This window comes from Gallinula chloropus, assembly GCF_964237585.1.
Source record: "Gallinula chloropus genome assembly, chromosome: 5".
Classification (NCBI taxonomy): Eukaryota; Metazoa; Chordata; class Aves; order Gruiformes; family Rallidae; genus Gallinula; species Gallinula chloropus.
Genome location: NC_140090.1, coordinates 8,437,304 through 8,457,096, shown reverse-complemented (window position 1 = coordinate 8,457,096; position 19,793 = coordinate 8,437,304). Strand labels below are relative to the sequence as shown.

At 42.5% G+C, this 19,793-nt stretch overlaps 1 protein-coding gene across 1 annotated transcript in view; it reads right to left on the bottom strand.

The window, feature by feature from the left end:
* Nucleotides 1-7,985: 7,985 nt before the first annotated feature.
* Nucleotides 7,986-19,793, bottom strand: part of ACTR3 (actin related protein 3) — a 31,257-nt gene continuing 19,449 nt past the window's right edge. Inside the window, exons 3-12 of the mRNA XM_084265329.1 lie at nt 19,418-19,542; nt 18,808-18,918; nt 17,234-17,329; nt 16,128-16,235; nt 13,882-14,025; nt 12,987-13,160; nt 12,295-12,387; nt 11,701-11,826; nt 9,713-9,796; nt 7,986-9,304 (exon numbers count right to left, since the gene is read on the bottom strand). Of these exons, the coding sequence (XP_084121455.1) occupies nt 9,209-9,304; nt 9,713-9,796; nt 11,701-11,826; nt 12,295-12,387; nt 12,987-13,160; nt 13,882-14,025; nt 16,128-16,235; nt 17,234-17,329; nt 18,808-18,918; nt 19,418-19,542 (1,157 nt within the window). The 3' untranslated portion in view covers nt 7,986-9,208. The remainder of the gene's footprint in view (nt 9,305-9,712; nt 9,797-11,700; nt 11,827-12,294; nt 12,388-12,986; nt 13,161-13,881; nt 14,026-16,127; nt 16,236-17,233; nt 17,330-18,807; nt 18,919-19,417; nt 19,543-19,793) is intronic.

The window sequence follows — 19,793 nt, the reverse complement described above, 5'->3', positions numbered from 1 at the left end:
CTGAAGTGGGGAGCACTGGAGCCATGCAGCTGGGAGACTGTTCATTCAAATCCCACCTCACTGTGTACCAAACTCTCTGTCTTCACAATCTCTAGGTATGTTCTAGGTATGTCCTTCCAATACTCCCATTTACAAGGTGTTTAACCTTTAAGGGTGTGGGAAAACACAGCATGAGCTGGAAAAAAACATTGAAACAGTCCTGCTATCCAGGGGGTTTTCAGCTGGGATAGGAGGTGGGGAGCAGGCTTGATGGGGAATGCTGCGTGCAGCCAGCATACCTGGCTGGTGACCATGGCTGGGACCTCACCACAAACAACCCAGAGCTCCCCAGTCTCCTGCACCACCTCTGTTTTCTCAGACTGGTGCTCAGGTGAGACTTGGAGACAAAATGAGACATTGATCCCGCAGGTTGTGGAACATCATCTCCCGTTGCCCCTTCAGTCATTAGTTCTGACCTATTTAGCTCTGTAGAGCAAAAATGGTGAGAGACCTTTTCCCAAGGTCAAACAGGAGGAGAGGGAGTGAGGGACCATATGTAGGTGTGTAACAGCCCATGTTTATACCAGCAGAGTGCTGCCATCGCTGTGATTCCCCACACACAGGTTTAGTTGCCTTTGCCACTGCAGCACACCATACAGCCAGGAGTGAGGGACACCATCAGAGAACCCCTGTGGACACTGCAGGACCCCTGGCACTGCCCAGGGAAACGCACAGACTGTGCAGTGGGATGTAGACTTGTCATGACCATGTCACTTCATCTCCTGTTAGCCTGCTCCAAAACTCACACTCACTGCCCCCAGCTCAGCTCCCAAGGCATCAAGCATTCCCTCACCTCTACCTTGCAGACAGGTTCCCATTCATCTGACTTGGACAGATTTCAGCCACTTCCAGGGTGCTGCAGCGAGCTGTGACCTGCAGCAGGACCTTCAGGGTGATGGGAGAAAGGGCAGCAGAAGGACCAGCAGATGGAGGTGATGGCACAGACCCAGCATAATCCTCCCCCAGCTGAAGGTGCTCCGTGGCTGGGCAGAGGTGTGCTTTGCAGTTTCAGACCTCACTGTCAGCTTACACTATTCAGCAAATAAACCACATTTGACATTTTAAGTCAGAGGAGTTAATGGAGGTGAGAGAGGAGCTGAAGGTTGTCCAGTCACAACCTTGATAAAATCAAAGGCCATTAGGCAATAATTAGAGGTGTGGTAGAAGCAGCCAGAGGTCTGTTAAAGGCAAGAGGCACACATGGCTGCCACCCAACCCCAGCCCAGGACCATCCCCATGGCACCTGCTCAGGCCAAAGGTTGCAACTACACCAAAGCAGCCTGGCTGTGGCTCAGCTCCCCAGAAAAGGGCTGCAGGGTGAGGACTGTCTCAGCATGTGCCTTCTGAGTGCCACATTTCTTGTTGAGCGATTCCTAACGTATTGTTGTTGGCCTTTGACCCTCCTGCCCTCCCTTGGGACCCCAGCACCTTTGCTCCAGGTTGGCTCCCAGGCTTGTGTGAACACAGCTGGGCAAGCTCAGCTGTCCTGGGGCCAGCAGTGTTGGCTCCCCCTCTCTGTATCTCCTCCTTACACCCACCAGCTGTGGCTTTGCAATGGCCACAGCAGCAGAAGAGGGCAGGTTTGGGGGCAGGGAGATACGTACCCATCACGCTCACAATGTCCTTTGCAGCAAAAACAACCGAGCTGGCGTGGGCAGGCACAGTTTGGTCACACTGATGCCACACCATGCCGTGTGCATCTGGGGGAGGCTCAGCCCCAGCCCCATCTTCCCAGGGCTTGAGCAGCCCAGCCTGCCTGGGGGATGAGGGTACAGGCAGGTGGGCTGGTGCTTCCCCAAGGAGGGCCCTCTGCAGCCTCTGCAAACCTGGGAAGCCTCACAGCTGCCCCACAGAACTCCTCAGGCATTCCAGGAAGTTATTTAGTCAGACACAGAAGTAGAAATGACAGGTTCCCCCCAGCTGCTCCTTAGCCTGAGCTGGGGAGTGTGGGGTCAGGATCTGGGGCGGGGGATGCTCTAACCCCAGACCTGGGGCTGTGCTGGGGATGGGTGCTGGCAGGACATGCCACCGAGCACCAGAGAAGCCTTCTGAATGAAAAGATCATCATAGAATCATAGAATTGCAGGGGTTGGAAGGGACCTCAAGAGATCATCGGATCCAACCCCCCTGCCAAAGCGGCTCCCTAGGACATATCACTCAGATAGGCGTCCAGACGGGTCTTGAATATCTCCAGAGAAGGAGACTCCACCACCTCCCTGGGCAGCCTGTCCCAGGGCTCTGCCACCCTCACTGTGAAAAAGTTCTTCTGCATGTTGGTGCAGAACTTCCTGTGCTCCAACTTGCAGCCATTGCCCCTTGTCCTGTCCCCACAGACCACTGAAACTTCTGCACAAACATCCCTCTTTTACAAACCATCTTTCAGGACAAAACACATTGTGCCCCACCATGTGACAAGTTGTACTGACAAGGCTGTGACACCCGTGCAGCAAGTACCATCACATTAGGGTACTATCATTGTTATCTACACTTTGTAGATGACAAAACAACAGACTAATGGCACCTAGTTAGAGCAAAACTCTACCAAGACTGGAGCAGAGCTCTGCCTGGCTTCATCTCTGCTTGTGGGTGCACTGGATCTTACAAGACACCAGCACTGCCCACAGCTCCCCCAGGTTTCCTGCTCATCCCTTGTGGCCAAGTGCAAGGAAAGGTAGAATTAACTCAGAAGTGAATTGCAAGGAGACTACAAAGACCTCTTCATAGTTACTTCCTCAAGTGGCTTCACATACTGCACGTGACATCTCTCCATACATTAACTCCCCTCCAACACATCTGACACCCCCTGTGCTGAGGGATTTGGTCCAGGTCAGCATCCATAGGTAATGTCATCCCAATTCTTTTGGCTGGAGCATCTTGCAGGCATCTGAGCGCCCACATCTGCAGGGAGACAAGGATTTATTGGCTCCAAAGAGGAAGACAACGCTCAAATCCTCCTCACCTCCGCGTGGCTACAGGGCATCAGCCTTTCTGTGAAGGTTTGTCAGCGGGGTCCTTCTATTAGATGCTTTTTTTCTGGGCGGGTTGTACCAAAAGGCTTTTAGGCTGCAGTGAGGCCACATTTCTTGTGGGAAAGTGCCATCCTGTGGCCAAGTGAAGTGTAAAACCCGCAGACAAAAGCCACCTCAGGCAGCTGCAGTGGAGTTAGTAGGTGCATAAAAAAGCGCAGCCCTCCTGCAGCAAGGCCAACTGCCCACCTCCGGCCCCATGGTGCTTCAGCAGCAAAGCTACATGTAAGGGACTCTTCCATCTCCTTATTTTCTGGCTCCCTTGCAGTGTTACATGGGCACTTGGTATTTCTTACCTGTTGGTCATTACTCCCTGGGACACAGCTTTTGCTGTTTGTCACCATTAACGGGGTCTGATGATCCCAGGGTTTGGAAATTGGAGCAAACCAAGAAAAACAAACCAAAATTATCAACACCCTGCCAGAGGGAGGGTTTCAGGGGCTTTCAGCTCAGACCAGAGCTGCTGCTGACAAACCCCTTGCCTCAGCGTGCCTTGGGGCTCTGCCACCAGGAGGGATGGGGTAGGTCTGCCTAGATACACAAAGCTGGACACATTTTTGCCTTCTCAACTCAGTCAGATTCCAAAACTCCTCCTGTGAGCACCAGGCACAGCTCAGGAAATACACTGCCCTCAATCAGTAAATTTTAGACATCGGTACATCAAAAATACCTCTCATAAGACATGACACCTCTATGCTGCTGCAGAGTATTGAGGCCAAGTCCACATAATTTCCATCTAAAATGACACCAGAAAGATGTCTTGTTTTAACACAACCTCCATGTGTATTTAAAACTTACCCAGACTTGGAACATTTCATCAAGTAAAACACACTAAACCATCCCAACAACAAAGAGCATGGATGCGCCAAGGGTCCAGCACATTCCCCATCAGAGGCTGGCAGGACTGGCTACATCGAATTTCCAGCAGCACTTTACAGGCGAGAGGCAGCATCCCGTGTATATGACCCTAAGGGGGGGGGTGGCTGGATTGGGAGGGTGCAGGAAGAGGGGTCCAGCTGTGCAAGCAGAAGGGGTCTACACAGGGCTCTGCAGCTCAGGAAGGAGGGGATTGTGGGGTACCAGAAGCAGACACAGGAGTAGTCACCTGAACAAGCAGTCCAGGGAGAAAACTTAGAGCTCAGCAGCCAGAGCAGTTAGCTGGGAAGGAGGATGCATTTAAGCCCTCGCTCCAATTAATGTTCACTTGTGAGAACTGAAACCAGAAGATGGTGTGCAAGATTTGCACAAGAGGCCCATGAAGCAGGGCATCTTCTGGGCTTTGGAGATGTGAAAATGGCTTCTGTGTTGGTCTGTCTTTCAAACAACACACCTTGCCTGATTCTTCTTTTAATTCATGAAAAGAAAAAAACTCCAAACTTTCTCAACCATATCCACATCACATGTTCTACATCAAGCCCTACACCCTTGGTTACTATAAACTCATCGCTATTGTACTCTCTGTGTCTCTCCAGCATTCAGTACCTGTACACTGAAAACCCTACAAGACTGGGGAAGAAACTGCATGAAAGGTCCATCAGTAACATCCACCTAGCACAGAGCTGCCCAGCCTGAGTAAAGCATGAAGGCTTATCCTGTAACAGGGAGGGTGACTGGCACTCAGTGCCTGCTATGGAAGCTTTGTTCAACAGTTAAACCATGAATGAAATCTGGACCACAGCATTGTTACCCTACATCATTTGCTGCTTTTTTTTAGGGGGGAACACACCACCCCTAAGGGGTGATGAAAACTAACGTATTTCTCTTCATTCTACTGCCACAAATTTTTTGAAAAAAACCCTTTTCCTCCTGCCCAACTAAGGACACAGTTACTGGGCAGTGAGCTCCAGCAGCAGCATCCCATCAGCTGGCAGCAGGAGCACCCAGCAGGCACTGCATGGAGCCAGCTCCACAGTAACTCCTTCATCCCACCAGCACCCTAATGCTGTCATTAATGTACATGGTCATGAGTGTTTCCCCAGAACGAAGAGATGAGCATAAACTGACTTGGCAGTGACCTTTGACTTACCCCCAGTTCAGCTGCATGAAGACACAAGCTTTTAACCACACAGACCCAATTAAGCCTGGAGCCCTGCACGCTGCGGCCGGGTTATTCATGTGCACTTTGTAAAAGGAACATGGAGAGATTAGGGAAAGGATTTAGTGTATTCTTGGGATGTTAATTACCAGCACAACAGGATTTTGAAAGCAAGAGGAAAAAAAACCCCTAAATTTGTACATGGGTACAAATTGTAATTGCCTTCTTTATGTAATCTCCCTGATAATGAGTCTCAAGAGATGAAAAACCATTTAACCTTCTTTTTTTAAAACAACCACATGCCTTTGCAATTAACCTTTTGGATGCTTTAAACACAACCCAACAGAGAACAACAACGGGAGGTACGAGTTTAAGGAGAGCAGAGGCATTTGCTGAAGTTGCCCTTTACTGCCTGGTGTCTCTGGGATGACTTACCCATGGGCTGCTCAGCCCCTCCACTGCCACACCTGCCACAGACACCCAGGTTCAGGTGTTACAGGTGCAGAACACCGATGGGAACTATTCCCAAAGTCACTCCCAGTGCACAGAACTAATTACTACATCTGGTGTGTTAAAAGTATTCTTGCCTCTGTGTGCAGTCCAAGTCATTCATGGGAATTGCTTGTAGATTTTTAGTCCCCCTATGCACCAGAAGCCAGCCATGGCTGTGTACCTTCTCCAAAATCAAGTCTATAGTGTTATTAAAAAAACCCAGAAAGCCCATTGCAAAAACCTCCCACTTATTTCATTCTCTGAGCTGAACATCATTTTGAGGTACAGCTACAAGAAAGTGATTGCTGTGTAGAGGTACCAGCTCTTTCCCCTCCTTTCTCTTCTACAAAAATGACCCCCGAGTTTAAAGTGACTTTCTTGGAGCCATGGAAAGATGAACATATATTGGAGCAATGTAATATAATGAAAGACTAAGCTCCTGCATGCCTGAGAGTTTAATTAATGTGCAGGCCGCTGGACAGATTTGTATACATCTCATCAGAGCAAGTCAGGCAACATATGGGGTGCTCAGCAGCACTTAGGGCTCGTGTGCTGCCTCCTCTTGGGAGAGCTGCTGCCCATCAGTGACCATGAGACCATGTCAAGACAACACAGCTACTCTTTGGAGCACAAGGCTCATAGCTCTGCACACAGGACCCAGTTTGGTGCAGGAGGTGCCTAAAGCTGCACCCTCCTGGGCTGCTTGGCTATTGCTACTCAGCTTTGGCAGCAGGTATCACTCAGTCGAAGACAAAACCAACCACCTCCTGACCTCCCTCCTGCACACAGCAAAGGAAGGCTGCCAACCCCAGCAGTACCTGTGCTTCCCTCGCTGAATGCAGCTGGGATGCAGGACCCATCCTGTCTCACACCTGGCAGCAACTCCTGCTCTCAGCCTGACAGCTTTCACACTCAAACCTCCACTCTTCCTCCCAAAGAGCTCACACATCAGCCAGCTTGTTTACCTGAGGTACAAGCTACTTGCTAATCCAGTTAAAATTGAGCCAGATGCCACCAGCTGTAGAAGGCTCCCCACCACCCAGCAGTGCATGTTTCCACAAAATCCCAACCTGGCAGAGCTGCCTGGAGCAGCAAGTCCATCGGACACCCTCCCCTCCTGGGGCAGCCTGATTTTTTCCTATTCTCCCTCCCCTCTCCTGTAACAGCCCAGCTGATGAAACACAGGGCACGAGAACAGCCTCTGTCCCCGTTACCCACCACAGGCAAGAACTGCTAAATTCTATGTATTTGGAAGCCTCCACTCTTCAACCCAGGCAGCTGTTTGCAGAGCAGATCCACCCAGCACCTAAGCCCAGGGCATCAGTGACCGAGAGCCTGAGAGGATGTGTACAAATGGAGATTTCCTTCAGCCTCTCTCACACTGCCTCTCATGGTCTCCCCAAATCATCGATGACCACCCACTCAGCTCCTGGGCTCCTTCCCCATCAGCTGAATTCTGCTGGTGCCTTTTCACAGACTGTCCCAGCAAGAGGCCTGAATGTGACAGTGAGAGGAAACAGAGGGGAAAAAACATGTCCAGAGTTCCAGAAGATCCAGAAACCCAAGCTGTAACTACACCGAGGGCTAGCTGCAGGACAACTTCCAGGTAATACACACAAAATCTGCGCTTCAGCCCAGTTTACTGCCACACCTATACATTCTGTGGGTCTCTATATGTAATTCTAGAGATATACACGCATAGCTGTGTGAGACAGGAACCAGCATTCATGTCTACTTCCTCACTTCACTCTGTAACTATGAATTTCTGAGGCTTTGAAGTGAATTTTAAAGACTACTTTCTCAAGGGAAAAGCGGCAGCCTTGCTGTTACAGTGTATCAGGGAAATCGGGTCACTAGAGCACCATACAGAACCAGTTGCAGAGGGCTGTTGGAAAAGCACAGCTTAAATTAACTTCTTTATTTTACACCCATTTGCCTATTGGTTTTTCATCCTACATGAATCAGCCAGCAGTTGAGACTCAAAAAAGTCACTATTTGAGAAATTATCAAAAACTGTTTCACAGACAGGGAGATGTGAGTTTTGCAACACAATTACTTAACCAAGTTTCTATTTGATTCCAGCACATTAAAGTTTCCTAATGCTTGCTGTAAAAATACCTTCCCATGTTTGTGCTTATTTTGGAGTCTCATGCTTTGAAGCAACTAGAAACTCTGGGAATCTATAAGCTTGTCAGAAAAAAAAAAACCAATCTGAGGAATCTTAACAGTTCAGAAGAAACCAAGAGATCTCCCTCTTGTGGTCTTCGAGGTAAACAACCTTCACCACGCTGAGTTAGAGGTACCTAAAGAAGGGTTTCCTTTCCCTTCATTGAATATAAACAGAAATGTTAAGTAATGCCATTCAACATACAAAGTGTTCTTCCTAGAAAGAATGAGAAAGAGATTGTTTTCACTTTATTTTTATCTACATGGTATTTTCTCGCAGAAAAACCACAGAGATTTCAAACGCAGGTGCTGTCTCCTGTATGCCACCACTTGAAGTGTGGGAGGGGGGGGAAGTTACAGAACAAAGTAGATGAACAAACCTAACAATGGAGGAGATGTTAGGTTTATATAGGTAAGTGGTATCTAGATGAACACATAAACTGCTGCTCTAAAATGCTCACACTTCAGTTTACACAATGCACACAATGACCTCTACCTCACAGACCAACCCTACTCCTCAAAAATGGTAGCGGATATGTAGGAACCCATGCTCACAGCTTCCCATGGAATGAGATTGACAAGTCTGACACAAACATAAAAAGAAATTTTGTGCCTTTATTGGAATGGTGTTAGGCTTTAAATACACCAATTTTTGATAACCTGATTATTTGGTTTTAATTAGAAATGACACTACAGAACTGCAATACTGGTCCAACAGTCTTGTCTTTTTTTTTTTTTCCTTTTTTTTCCTTTTTTTTAAAGCAAGAGATAGTATGAAAATGCACCAAGTAATCAGAAAGCACTAGCAGGCATCGGTTAATCCAAGATACTAGCTTCTTAGTTCCAAAAGCATTTGCATTGTATGGAACCCAGGATTTAGACTGGTCATGATTTGCAAGAACTAGTTGCATGAGTCATGACTTTTTCTCTTTTTTTTTTTTTTAAATTTACTTTCAAGTCAGTCACTGGTAATTTATTTTTTTTCTCATTGAATATTACAGTTGCTTTAATTCATATTTTTTTCCTCAAAGTATAAAAAAGTATGAAATATAAACAAGATCCTGCATTGCACCCACGAAAGGGTACAATGGAAGCATTAGAGAGCTGACTATCTACACACTGTCAAATCCCATCAAACCTTGGATAATCCATTAATATACAAAATATCAGGGCACAGAAAGAACTAAAATCCACTTTTTTTGCTTGTTTTGTTACGCACAGGTTCAAATAATCAATCTAAAGAAAAAAAAAAATGTGATCCAAATTTTGGCTTTCCACTACATCCGCATGTTGAGACACTTATTAAAATAATCCTGCTTAATTGTGTTTGGTCTTTTTCTTATTGTCAAGTCATGTTTGTTATCTTAATACCAGCCATCAGACAAACAAGTAATCAGAAAGACTCTGCCTCTTCCCCACCTCCCTATCCCTGACCCCTCCGAGGTCAGCTTTAAGACATGACTCCAAACACAGGGTTGTGACGACAGATGCTAGGACCAATCTCTTCATAATCTTTTTTGGTATGGCATACTTGGTAGAATTCAGGCTGTAAAGGGAAGAAAAGAAAGTTAGCCAGTGTCCAGTGTTACATATATACCTGATTTTAACAACATTTATGTAGGAAATGGGGAAAAGCTACATACAGCTAACTTGGAAGATCTGAAATTAATATTACATCAGGCATGGCTAAACACCAACACAGGCAACATATTTTGCCACAGAACTAAAATGCACTATTCTACAATTCACACAAATCTCTAACTCAGCTTTCAACTGCTCTTCCAAACCTTTCAATTCTAATGCAAAAACTTCAAAGGGGGACAGCAGGGGTGTGTTCACAACCTGAGGCCTATCAGAAACATCCCTCAACCACACTCCATACTAAGTGGAGAGATGAGAACTCCCAAAGTGTAGCCAGAACCACTAAACATGCCCAGCTTTACAGCCAACTTACTGTGGAAGCCAGCATGGATCCTCCAAACCAAACCGCGTATCTTTGCATGTGGTGTGTAATGACTTGCACATCAATGGGCTTCGGCTATGGAGAAAAACAGGAATACATTAAAAGTCACTTTTGCAGGTAAAAATTACACCTTTTTTTTTAAAAAAAAGGACTGAATATTCCATGCTTACTTTCCACAAATTAGTTTTTTCTTAAATGCTGGATATGTAAGCTTATAATCAGAGCATCAGTTTCCCCTGAGCCACCCAGACTAAGAAAGGGCCTGGCTCATAAATCTCCACACTTGCATTCACATCAAGTTCCCCCCAGAGCTCCAAGAGAGTGTTCCTCTCCAATTATCCACAATCTATTTTCTGCTGAATTTCTTTGAGGGTCTGTTTATACAGTTCTAAGGACATTCTACTTAACCCTTTCAAAACAAAACAAAACCCAAAAAAACCACACTTCAGAAAGTTGTCACGTCATTATTTTAACACAACACCAGTTACAGACTGGCTGTTAGTTTATCTAGGACCAATACAGCCCATCAAAGTTTTTAAAACTACAACACTCTTTCCAGCTGGCCCCTTTCCTTCCATATCCACACAAATCTTCATTCCTAACTTGTGCTTATCAACACCAGCAGCATACATAGCAGTTTCAGAAAGGATTTATTTGTTCCAGTATAACCTGCTGAAATCTAACCAATCTGAAACAGCACCTACAAGCCATCTGTAATGCAGTAGCAAAATTCAAGCCAGTGATTCAAGGCAAATAACTACTTGCAATGCCCCATACTCTGAAGAAAGGAAGAACTGCATCAGATTTCCTTACTCATATCCTGCTTCCGTACTAAGGAAGAAGGAGAAGAGAATAAAATAGGTTGCTTGGACCAGAGAACTGTACATAACTGGAGTTTCAGAGTTGTCTACAGGGCATTATTATGAAGTTATATTGGGGGGGGGTCTAAGGGTTGTTTCAGCTCATCTTGCTAAAGTACTATTAAAATGAGGAAAATCACTTCAATCTTGCCTCAGAAAGAAAAAAACCCACAAAATGTTGTTATCTCTGCTGACATCTTCTATGTATGCAGAGTCAACAGGGAAAAAAAGAAAAGTTAGATCAGAGATGAAAAGAGCCTAAGTTAAGGATCATGCAGTTTAGTGAAAACATGAGGTCATTTCATAGGATCAGAGGATAATTTAGGTGGGAAGGGACCTTGGAATGTCTCTAGTTCAGCCTCCTGCACCAAGCAGAGATTAGGGGAAATTATTCAGAGTTCTATCCAGCTGAATCTCAAAAACGTCCCAGGATGGAGGTTGCACAACCTCTCTGGGCAGAGAGTTCCAATGCCTGATTATTCCCCCATACTGAAAAAGTATTTCCTTTTCCCCAAGCCAAACACCTACTGTTTCTATTTACATCTGTTGTCTCACATGCCCCCACCAGCCAGCACCGTCGGTTCTCTTCCCACATGTACTACAGGGCTGCTCAAGGTCTCTGATAAACAAGCCTGTTTCCTCAGCCTTTCTTCAGAGACCAAGTGCTCCAGTCCTCCGACAACCATGGTAGCTCAACAGTGAGCTTGCTCTTGTTACCTCCAAGTTCAAAAACAGAGGACCATTTGCAACTAATTAATAAGCCCTACACACGAATAAAAGCTGGGGAGCGACCAACTGCTTTTAACATAAGAGACCCCAGTCCCATCCTTGCATTAGGTGAGACTGATTCCACTCGATGACAATGGACAGGCAGCACACACACATCCAGTGGACAACAGCAGAGTAGCTTCCCACAATGAAATGATTACAGAAATGTTTTCCAATATGAATTCACCCTTGTCTACAATATTACAAATCCCTGAAAAGCTTCTGTAAGGGTATGAAATGAAAACAAAGACACTTCACCAAACAGGAACATGTTATTTGCTCTATGTTATTTTTGCATTTTCCAAGTAACAAGGGAGAGAAAGACGCCTGTTAAATGCTGCAGGAACTAACCTTCAGTCTGCCTCCACTAAGTTCTTCACTAAGTTTCAGTCTGGCATCAACAGTTCTTTTCAAGTCTCGCTGTAAACGGCGACCGAAGTCCCTGAACATGGTTGACCCTCCAGAGAGGACAATATTCTGTTTTGAGGAACAAAAAATTATTAACAGCCTCTGAAAATGTAATCTCCAGCTTCATCCAGTTCTTAAATTCTAAATCAGGCTTTCAAAACTACAGTTAGCAGGTATGCTCTAAGTTTTAAATTATCTAACACTTAAGTCTGACAGAATATGAATTTGCAAAGAGGTTGTCACATTAAAATTGGCTGTGCTTTAAAATCCATTTATGCCTTAGTACATCTCACTTCTTTTGCTCAGATTTACGTTTCCCTTATTTCTTTTTCTTTTAAGTAGGAGTTTGAGTGATGAAACATCACATTCTGAAAAAGCATTAAGCAACAACATAAAGCTTCCTGCATATTGGACTCATTTCTACAAAAGTGGTTATTTTTGTTGTTGCTTTTTTTTAAATACTTTCAAATATGCATTTCAACATAAAGCACAATCCTTCCAAAGCAAGTATTGAAAAAATTCAATGTAGCTACTGACCTTATACAGAGGACGTCTAACATCAATGGGACAATTCTGAATAACTTCATCTACTACTTCTGAGATTGGTTGTGTGAAGTCAGGATTAGCAAACTACAATCAAGAATGAAAGCAGACAAGTCAACATGTAGGACCACATATTGCAAAGGAAGAAGGGTAAAGAGAAAAAGAATCATATTACACCAGAGGTGTCATGGAAACTAATAACATAGTTATGCTATTTTTGCTGCCATTTATCAAAAGTTTGAAAGAATAATAAACCTAAATAGTGTAATGTGAGAAACACTGCTACAGGAGAAAGTAGAAAAGGCAGCTTTATTCCTTTTTAATTTTTCCCCACACTTGAAGACAGAGGGTATGAAGGCAAGATGACAGAATACTCAGAAACCTAAGAGACAAGGTTACAGTCTGGTGAGACCTATAAATTGTATTAAAAACGCCAAGAAGAAAATATGGGTTTAGGAAACCATTTACTTTAAAAATTTCAAATACAGGACTCCGTTTAGGTATTGAGCTGAATTTATATACAGATTCCTAGCAGTAAAAATCAAAACCACACTGACTTTTACAACAATAGCTGGTATCTGTTTACAAATAAAGAGGAACAGAAGTGAGGATAACCACTTCTTTATTTACATACCATCATCTAAAACGCACCTAAGAAAAAGTGCAGACAATTCAAATCAACTTACCTCAGGATGGAAGAAAATCTCTGGCCCCAGGAATCTCTCATAGCCAACATCAATGGTAAATTCTTTCTTTGAGATAGCATTAATTCCAGTATACTGTTTAATCCACTTTGTACCATCTGTGTCATACTTGTTAAATTCTTTTACTAAGTCAGGGCAAACATAACTAAAGCGTTCCTGAAAATTGAATATGTACTGTTAGAAGTATCTTCTTAAGTATAGCAGAGAAAACGATCCAAAACTTTAAAACAGTAATTTAAACCTCTAAGAATAAGAGTTTTAAATTGGCACATACAGAACAGACCTCACAAATGGATGAACTGGCATTTACTGTATACAGTTAGATAATGGCTCAGCTTCTACAAATCATTTCCATGCTGCACTGAAAGCAGCACGTCTTGCTGAGCTAAATTACTTTTCTTCTATTTTTCCTCAAAACTTCTACGATGGCAAGACTTGAGTTCTAAAGTATATTGAAGAATTGCCATAGAAACAAGGTTTAAGTGTACTTTAAACTAAATGTCTTTCAGAATAGCTTTGTGCTAGAAAAGAAAAAGAGAACATATCAACATTCAAAAAGAATGACAGAATAATTACTGCTCTTAACATTATACATCCCACCAAGAACATTTCCAAGTGAATATTACAATAATAAGGGAAGGGAGGAGAAAGGGGATGTGACAAGCAGAGAGTGAAATTCTAGGCTAAACTGAGTATAACCCAACAGTGTACCTTAAGCTTAAAGTATTTCACGTTATTATATTAAACATTTTTATATTACTTAGAAACACAGCACTAGTGCCTGGAAGGACAATGATTTTAAGAAATTATTGGTTTTTAAAAATAGGTATCCAGCTCTGATCTAAAATAAGCTTAATGTCTGCCATGTTCACATTACCTTCACTGCTTTAGCTGTTTCCAAGGATTGCTCAGGAGGAATTCCTACTTCTCGCTCCCTCAGCAGCTGCTGAATGAAGTATGTTATATCTCGCCCGGCAATTGGAATGTGTTTGATACAGCTGCCAATCACGTATCCTTCAGCCTGTAAATGAAATTAATTGGGAGAAAGGCATTGACAAGAACTCCTTTCAACAGACCTTAGGAGGGAGAGAGAAAGACATGGAGTCTAAACTCCTACTCACTACCTGCAATTGTGAGATCGAAGCCCTTTAAGACTGGCTCATTTAATTACCAGAAATCCAATTCTCCAGTAGCCTTATTTTACTTGTTAAAGTGTTTTGCTTGGCATTGGTTCATAATTCTTACAAGGTTAGGAGGAACAGAAAGGTCACTAGTACATAAGGCAGACAAATAGCTATACTCACTATTCCTTGGCCTTTATTTTCTCTTCAAAATGAGGTTACTCTTACCAAAAAGGTCAAGGAACCTTGTATCGTGAAATATTATTTTAGAATAAATGATGTGGCTCTGCAGTCGCAGCCACTGACGTTACAATCCACATGAACCAAAATTAATTTTCTGAAAGTAGGGAGAAAATGCATCATTTCAGCACATTAATTGAGACGGCTTAGAACATCAGACTGGCCCATACTCATCCATCAGGCTACCCTTGTAAGTCACACTCATCCTGGAGACCATTATCGGGGCATTAAAAATATCTCATCTAAATGCAGACACGGAAAGCTCACGACTGGCCTTCATCCTCACCAGACGTGCTACATCCAAACAGATGCATCCAGCTATCACACTGATATTAAATGCTTATAATTTCCTATATATACACACCTTACATCCATGCAAAATGTTCTAACAGAATACTGAAGTAAAGATTTTCCACTGTTAGCTTCACTACTGAGGTGTTTGCTAATTCCTCTTTATCTATTTTCTAATGAAAGCAGTACACCACTGCTGTCAATTTGTTCAGGGTGTTTAAAAACTCTAGAAATCAAGTGAATGTCACTCTACAAAGGAGTTTAATGCTTCAAGCAATACAGAATTACCTATACTCTAGTAAAAGTAAAAGTAAAAGTTTAAAGAAAACAAACCCACAAATCAGGAAAAATTCAACTGCCTCAAACAGCAGTTTGACCTAAGAATGATTTTTAAGAAGTTTACCTATAGAATGTTTGAAGTGTCAATTGTTTTCTACATCTTATTAACAATATGCCATCTTGGATGAACAGCCTGAACAAAGATTAAAGCACTATATTCCACCAAGATTAATAGAAATTGCTCCATCACAGCAGATGTTTGATTATCATCACAGCGTATGTTTGGTGTAACAAATCAGTTTTAAAATCTGAGGTTCCTGTGGCATGATAATGCTTTGTATATATTTGAGTCTTAAATATTGCAATCTAACTTTATTCTGGAAAGAAAAATGTATCTGGTGCCTAGACACACATTTAACTTCCCAAAGAAAGACGGGCAGAGACTCATTATTAGCAGCCACTTGAAATAAAGGACACTTTATAAGTGCTCCAGTTGCAAAATTTCAAATATGTAGCTTTGTAAAAGCAAATACCTACCTACAACAAATATAATAATTTTAAACCTCAGATACACCAATTGTAAGTGTTAATTATTTTATACAGCTTCATATAAACATACCAGTTTTTGCTTTTAGCAACTTAACGTACTGGAACAGATATTCAAAATTAAACTTAAGGTTTGGGTTGGGTTTTTTTCCCAGTCTCTTAGGAACACCTTTTTGCTTGCACCACTGACGCATGATAGCATACTACTAAACACTGGTCAACAGGCAGAAAAATTGTTAACAATACATCTGCCCTCAAATAGTTTCCATTATTTCTATTGTACATGAAGTTTTCAACCTTTTTGCACTGACTATTGTAAAGAGGATGTTCACTCTTACCAGCAAAACAAACTAGAAATGTGATAAAGCTATACAATTCCATTGGTCACTTGGCATTGCCTGGGCAAATCATCTTTTAAGGTAAGTCACAAAGAGAATACACTGTGATGAACTCAGAGTGAAGAACAATTCTTCAAGAGTTTATTGTGCTAAAAAAAAAATAAACAAAAAACCACACCCACAACCCTGGAAATGATCTGACAATTCTGAAGACTCCTAACTATACTTCAGTTCAAGTGTAACCTTCAGAGATATTATGGGACAAACTGTTTTTCTGTTAAATTGTTTCTATCACATGGAATACTTACAACAGGGATAACGTGAGTGACACCATCACCACTGTCTATAACTGTGCCAGTCAGCGTTCGTTCTCCTACTTGTCTTGACGTCCAAGATGCAGCTAAGGCAAGGACAGCCTTAGAGAGACACACACAAAAAACAGACATTAATAAAAGCACCACATTGCAGATCCCACCTTCCACTACCCCTCTCAACGACACCCAGGCTGACCTCCCTGATTTGCAGCGGATTTAGGAACATTACCTATGTGTACACAGAGCTTATGAAACATGGGCTGTGTAAATGTTGTTTTTGACTCCTGATGCTTTTTTAGCCAGGCTCCATCACATATTTTTTGCTACTTCATATTGAGAGGGATTCAATTCCTGGGTAATACCACTATTATGGGGTGTGTGTGGGGGGGGGTGGGTTGTTCATATTTATGTATGATGCAATATTCTGCTATTTAGAGGTCACCTTCTACACAGGTATCAGGAGAACACTACCCAAGCTAACAGACCATGGAATGAGGGCCATGAAGATGATTAGAGGGCTGGATCACCTCCCCTATGAGGAGAGGCTGAGGGACCTGGGCTTGTTCAGCCTAGAGAAGAAAAGGCTGCAGGGGGACCTCATTGCAACCTTCCAGTACCTGAAGGGGACAGAGAAACAGGAGGGGAATCAGCTTTTTAAAAGGGTAGACAATGGCAGGACAAGGGGGAATGGATCAAAGCTAAATGGGGAAAGGTTTAAATTAGATATTAGGGGGGATTTTTTTACAGAGAGAGTGGTGAGGTGCTGGAACAGGCTGCCCAGAGAGGTGGATGCCCTATCCCTAGAGCTGTTCAAGGCCAGGTTGGATGGGGCCCTGGGCAACCTTGTGTACGTCCAGTCCTGGAGGTTGGAGGCCCTGCCTGTGGCAGGGGGGTTGGAGCTCTATGATCTTTGGGGGTCCCTGCCAACCCAGACCATTCTATGATTCTATGAATTAATGCACAGCCAACATGCAGTGGTGAAACTGCTAAGCAAAAGAGTACATAAAAGTATTCCAAACACCACTTACACATTTCTCATAACAAAGTTAGTTTTAGCTCAAGGAGAAATACTGCAGCTCTTCCAACAGCTCTGCCCTTACCTGAACAGCAATATATAGCCCTGGAACATTGAAAGACTCGAACATGATTTCAGCAGTATATTCTCTATTTTCTGGAGTATTTAATGGAGGCTCAGTCTGTGAGACAAAAAGAAAGTGCACACACACCAAGTTTTACTTACATTCAAATCAAACACTTGACTGTCAAAAGTTAGGCTTTTGTAATTTAGGGCTTTTTAAACACAAGTCATTCAACAATAGCATGTGAAAACAGTGACGTGCAAAGGGTGTTTCTGCAGGCAAATAGTGCAATTAAGACAATTTAAAAGTTCCTCTGGCAATAACAGAATCTAGGCAAATTGCACTACAAAAAATTGAAGATTAGAGTGAAAACAGAAAACCAGGCATGTAATAAAAACATTATAGTAATTAGAGCTTAAGAATTTATACTGATGGCCCCCTCTGTGGGTTGGTTAGCTCATTACAACTTTTGATTTTACGGAGAGAATCAAGGACATCCTAGACACAGCAAAGGATGCAGTTTAGTACATTTAAAGGATAACAGTTATTTTTAAAATTCCTTAGTGATTCACTAAAGAAAAAAACTGGTTTTCTTCAGAAGACAATCACTAAAACACAAGTTGCCTTGATCAGCTATAGAAACGTACTCAACTGAAAGAAGCTAGCAACAGCAAACAATGCACTATATTAGCATTCTATAATTGTCATTAAAATACCAAACCTACTTAAATATTAAGTCCCCTCTGAAAGAGCATTTTGGATAGTGCCATAGAGTATTTGAGGAAAAAATTATCAGATTTCCTTTGCATCAACTATGTAATAGGAGGGCAAATAGAGAAGAGCAACAGACTCTTCACAGACAGATAGACCGTCGACATGCACTGCAACATGGGAAATTCTATGTAGGTATTAGGAGGAAAAAAGTAATGTAAGGGTGGTCACATATTGGAAAAGGAGCTCAGAATTGTTATGGCATCTCGATCCTTGGAGATACTGGACACAGCTCTGAGCAACCAGATCTAATTAGATCTGCCTTTAGCAGATTGGCTGTACTAGACATTCTCTACCAAATAGGGCCAACACCTCTAATTCAACACTTGCTCTATAAACAAATTACCTATTTCAACAGCCTTAAGTAATATTATTAAGGAATAGTAGATGCTTCAGAATAGCACTTAATTCAGATCTTATCTGCCCAAATATGACAATCAATTTTTCTGATTTCACACACACAAAAAAATTAACTGTCTAGACACACCATCCAGGTGGCAGCATTGTAGAACCAAACTGATTGCAACTCCAAGTCAAAACACACAGGTACTTTTTGTCTCAAAAATGTAAGCATGATTATTGAAATCCATGGATAAGAAATAGAATAAAGACTGGAGCAGGTACAGTTAAGAGAGAAATGAGAATAGAAAAAAAAATTGCATCTCAGACATTCAGACATCTTTAGAAAACTAAAGAACCTGGATGTGAGAAGCCATGTTAGGAAAGTTTCAGGTAATTTATATTTACTTGAGTTTTCAAATTAAGCATATCCATATTTAAGAATTACTGTATAACTTCCATAAACAGGATGCAATTTTACCTACCAGAAGAAAATAATGGTCCTCAGGTTCTGCCCTTAGATACTTAAAGATTACTTGCTCCATAAACCTCTCCATCAAGTCCCAGTCTTCAACTATACCATGGCGGATGGGCCACTGTTGCACAAGAACATCAAAACATAATTGGAAACAGAAGGAAGAAAAAAACCCAGTGTTTTCAACTGCAGTAAAAGCATATAACCCACACCTGTAAGAAACCCTGCAGTAGGTTTTCCCTATCTGGATCTGACACCTATTTGAAATTCAGATTCCAACCTTGCATAGTAACGACAAGACATTGTGCTTTTCTCAGTACCACAAAATGGTGGCACTAGGATCAACTGACAGCGCTGATAAGAACAATGGGATATTTCCAGTTAACACTCCTCCAGGCTCCCTTCACTTCAAAGCAAATATACCTTCACGTACTTTTTTCCAAATTTCCCCAGGCTCCTGAAGGTCTGCAACACTAATACCAAATTTTAATCTCCATTAAAACAGACTTAGCATGAAAACAAGAGTAAAATTAACCAAAAAGCATTCATAAGCAGCTGTTTACTATGTAACTGATGCTTTCTAAAGACCAGTGGAAAATTATTCTAAACATTTTTAATACCTTGGTTGCATAAGTTGGTTTTTCTATTGCTTCATCCCCGATAAAGAAGTCTAAGTCATCAACACCTTTCAAAACCCTCCTCTGTGCTTGATCGACCACTTTTGCGGATTCTTTGATAGCAATACCTTCAAGAGAGAACACAAACAATACTGTAGGGCCTGCACTAAGAAAACCCCAATATTCAAGAACAGGAACACACTGTATATTGTGTTCATCCTCTGTTTCAGGTATATGCATGGAAAAGTTAAACAAAACACAGATAACTTGAATTCCAAACATAGGTGAACTTAATGAGAATTTATAAGGTAACACAATACAGCCCTAAATACAGACTGAATAGTTAGCCACTCAACATATAATCAGAAAGATGAAATAG